Genomic DNA, 2,500 nt, shown 5'->3' on the forward strand with positions numbered 1-2,500 from the left:
GAGGAAGAGTCTCTACACTCTGTTTCTGCAGTCGGTCCAGTCTCGTCTCTGCAGCCGGGACGAGTCGCCCGCGGACCCGGTCGGCGAGCAGCAGGCCACCAGGAGGAGCCTGATCAAGATGCAGGCCGTCATCTCGCGGCACCTGGAGATCGAGGACGTGTACGACCCGCTGCTGGCCATCAACTTTGCCCGGTAAACGGTTAAACTGCATTCATGTTACAGACGACTCTTCAGACCGACTTCAGTGAAACACGGCAAACTGCTGGAACGTGAAAACACAAAGCACGTTTGTCATCGGCAGCTGTTCCTCTCAGTTGATGGTCAGCCGTCATGATGCAATGTGTGTAACCTCTCAGATGCTGCAGAGCGTTCAGAGGGATGAGAGACATGCGTGTGTTGTCTCCTCGCAGGCTGTACTTGGAGCAGAGCGACTTCCACCAGCGTTTCTCCGGAGGCGACTTCACGGTGGACCGCTCGTCTCAGTCGGTCACCTGTCAGACCTTCGAGCTCACGCTGCGCTGCTGCCTCTACCCGCACATCCAGAAGAGGTACATCGAGTGCTGCGGGAACCTCATGAGGACTCTGAAGAAAGACTACAGGTGAGGTCCACTGCTGGCTTCTACCGGTGAGTGTTTCTGCTCCAGCCGGCAGGTGACGTGAGTTCCTCCGTGCCTCCCCAGGCTGCTGGGATACCTGCAGGCCATGAGGAACTACTTCCTGCTGGAAGCTGGAGACACCATGTACGACTTCTACACGGCCATCTTTGACAAGGTGCAGGAGAAGGAGAGCTGGCAGCAGCTGTCCTTCCTCAACGGGCAGCTGCAGGAGGCCGTGGGCCAGCGCCACCCGGAGGACAGCAGCAGGTACTGCAGGCGGTTATCAGCGAGGCGGTCTGATGTTCATGTGGTTTATTTCATTGAGCCGCCACCAGACAGCACGAGATTTATACTTCTTCTGGCACAAACAGCACGTGGACACAAAATATGATGATGTGTAAATATCTTCTTTCCTCTTGTTTAGGCTTCCTTTGAATAACTGCATGATTTATGTCTCACGTGTAAACAACCATCTCCATCTCTGTGCATCATCCATATTTACTAAATCCATATCTATTTTAATATCTCTGAACAAAGCGCCTCACTGGTCAGACACATTTCAGTGAAAAGGTACAAACAGCACGTAGAGATCTCTGCTTCTTCAATAAAACACAACAAACAACACAACAAACAACACAACACACACAACCAACACACAACACAACAACCAACACAACAAACAACACAACAAACAACACAACAAACAACACAACAAACAACACAACAAACAACACAACAAACACAACACACAACCAACAAACAACACAACCAACACACAACCAACACACAACCAACAAACAACACAACAAACAACACAACAAACAACACAACACACAACAAACAACAACACACAGCACACAACACAACACACAACACAACAACCAACACAACAACCAACACAACAACCAACACAACAACCAACACAACAACCAACACAACAAACAACACAACAAACAACACAACAAACACAACAAACACAACACACAACCAACAAACAACACAACAAACAACACAACACACAACCAACACACAACCAACAAACAACACAACACACAACCAACACACAACCAACACACAACCAACAAACAACACAACAACACAACACAACAAACAACACAACAAACAACAAACAACAACACACAGCACACAACACACACTACACAACAAACAACACAACACACAACAAACAACAAACAACACAACACAAACAACACAACACACAACAACCAACACAACAACCAACACAACAACCAACACAACACACAACACAACAAACAACACAACAAACAACATAACACACACAACCAACACACACAACCAACACACACAACAACCAACACAACACACAACAACCAACACAACACACAACACAACAACCAACACAACAACCAACACAACACACAACACACAACACAACAAACAACACAACAAACAACATAACACACACAACCAACACACACAACCAACACACACAACCAACACACACAACAAACAACACAACAACCAACACAACAACCAACACAACAACCAACACAACACACAACACAACAAACAACACAACAAACAACATAACACACACAACCAACACACACAACCAACACACACAACCAACACACACAACAAACAACACAACAACCAACACAACAACCAACACAACAACCAACACAACACACAACACACAACACAACAAACAACACAACAAACAACATAACACACACAACCAACACACACAACCAACACACACAACAACCAACACAACACACAACAACCAACACAACACACAACACAACAACCAACACAACAACCAACACAACACACAACACAACACACAACACAACAAACAACACAACAAACAACACAACACACACAACCAACACACACAACCAACACACACAACAAACAAC

The 2,500-nt window shown here is 46.1% G+C and overlaps 1 protein-coding gene across 1 annotated transcript in view; it reads left to right on the forward strand.

The window, feature by feature from the left end:
• Nucleotides 1–2,500, forward strand: part of tubgcp5 (tubulin gamma complex component 5) — a gene marked incomplete at its 3' end in the record, with an annotated part of 14,013 nt that overhangs the window by 8,188 nt on the left and 3,325 nt on the right. The window contains 3 exon segments of the mRNA XM_079266844.1: nucleotides 1–192; nucleotides 411–599; nucleotides 681–863. The exon segment at nucleotides 1–192 is cut by the window's left edge and continues 7 nt beyond it. Coding sequence (XP_079122970.1) covers nucleotides 1–192; nucleotides 411–599; nucleotides 681–863 — 564 coding nt within the window.

The sequence above is a fragment of the Melanostigma gelatinosum genome, assembly GCF_949748355.1.
Source record: "Melanostigma gelatinosum genome assembly, chromosome: 4".
NCBI lineage: Eukaryota > Metazoa > Chordata > Actinopteri > Perciformes > Zoarcidae > Melanostigma > Melanostigma gelatinosum.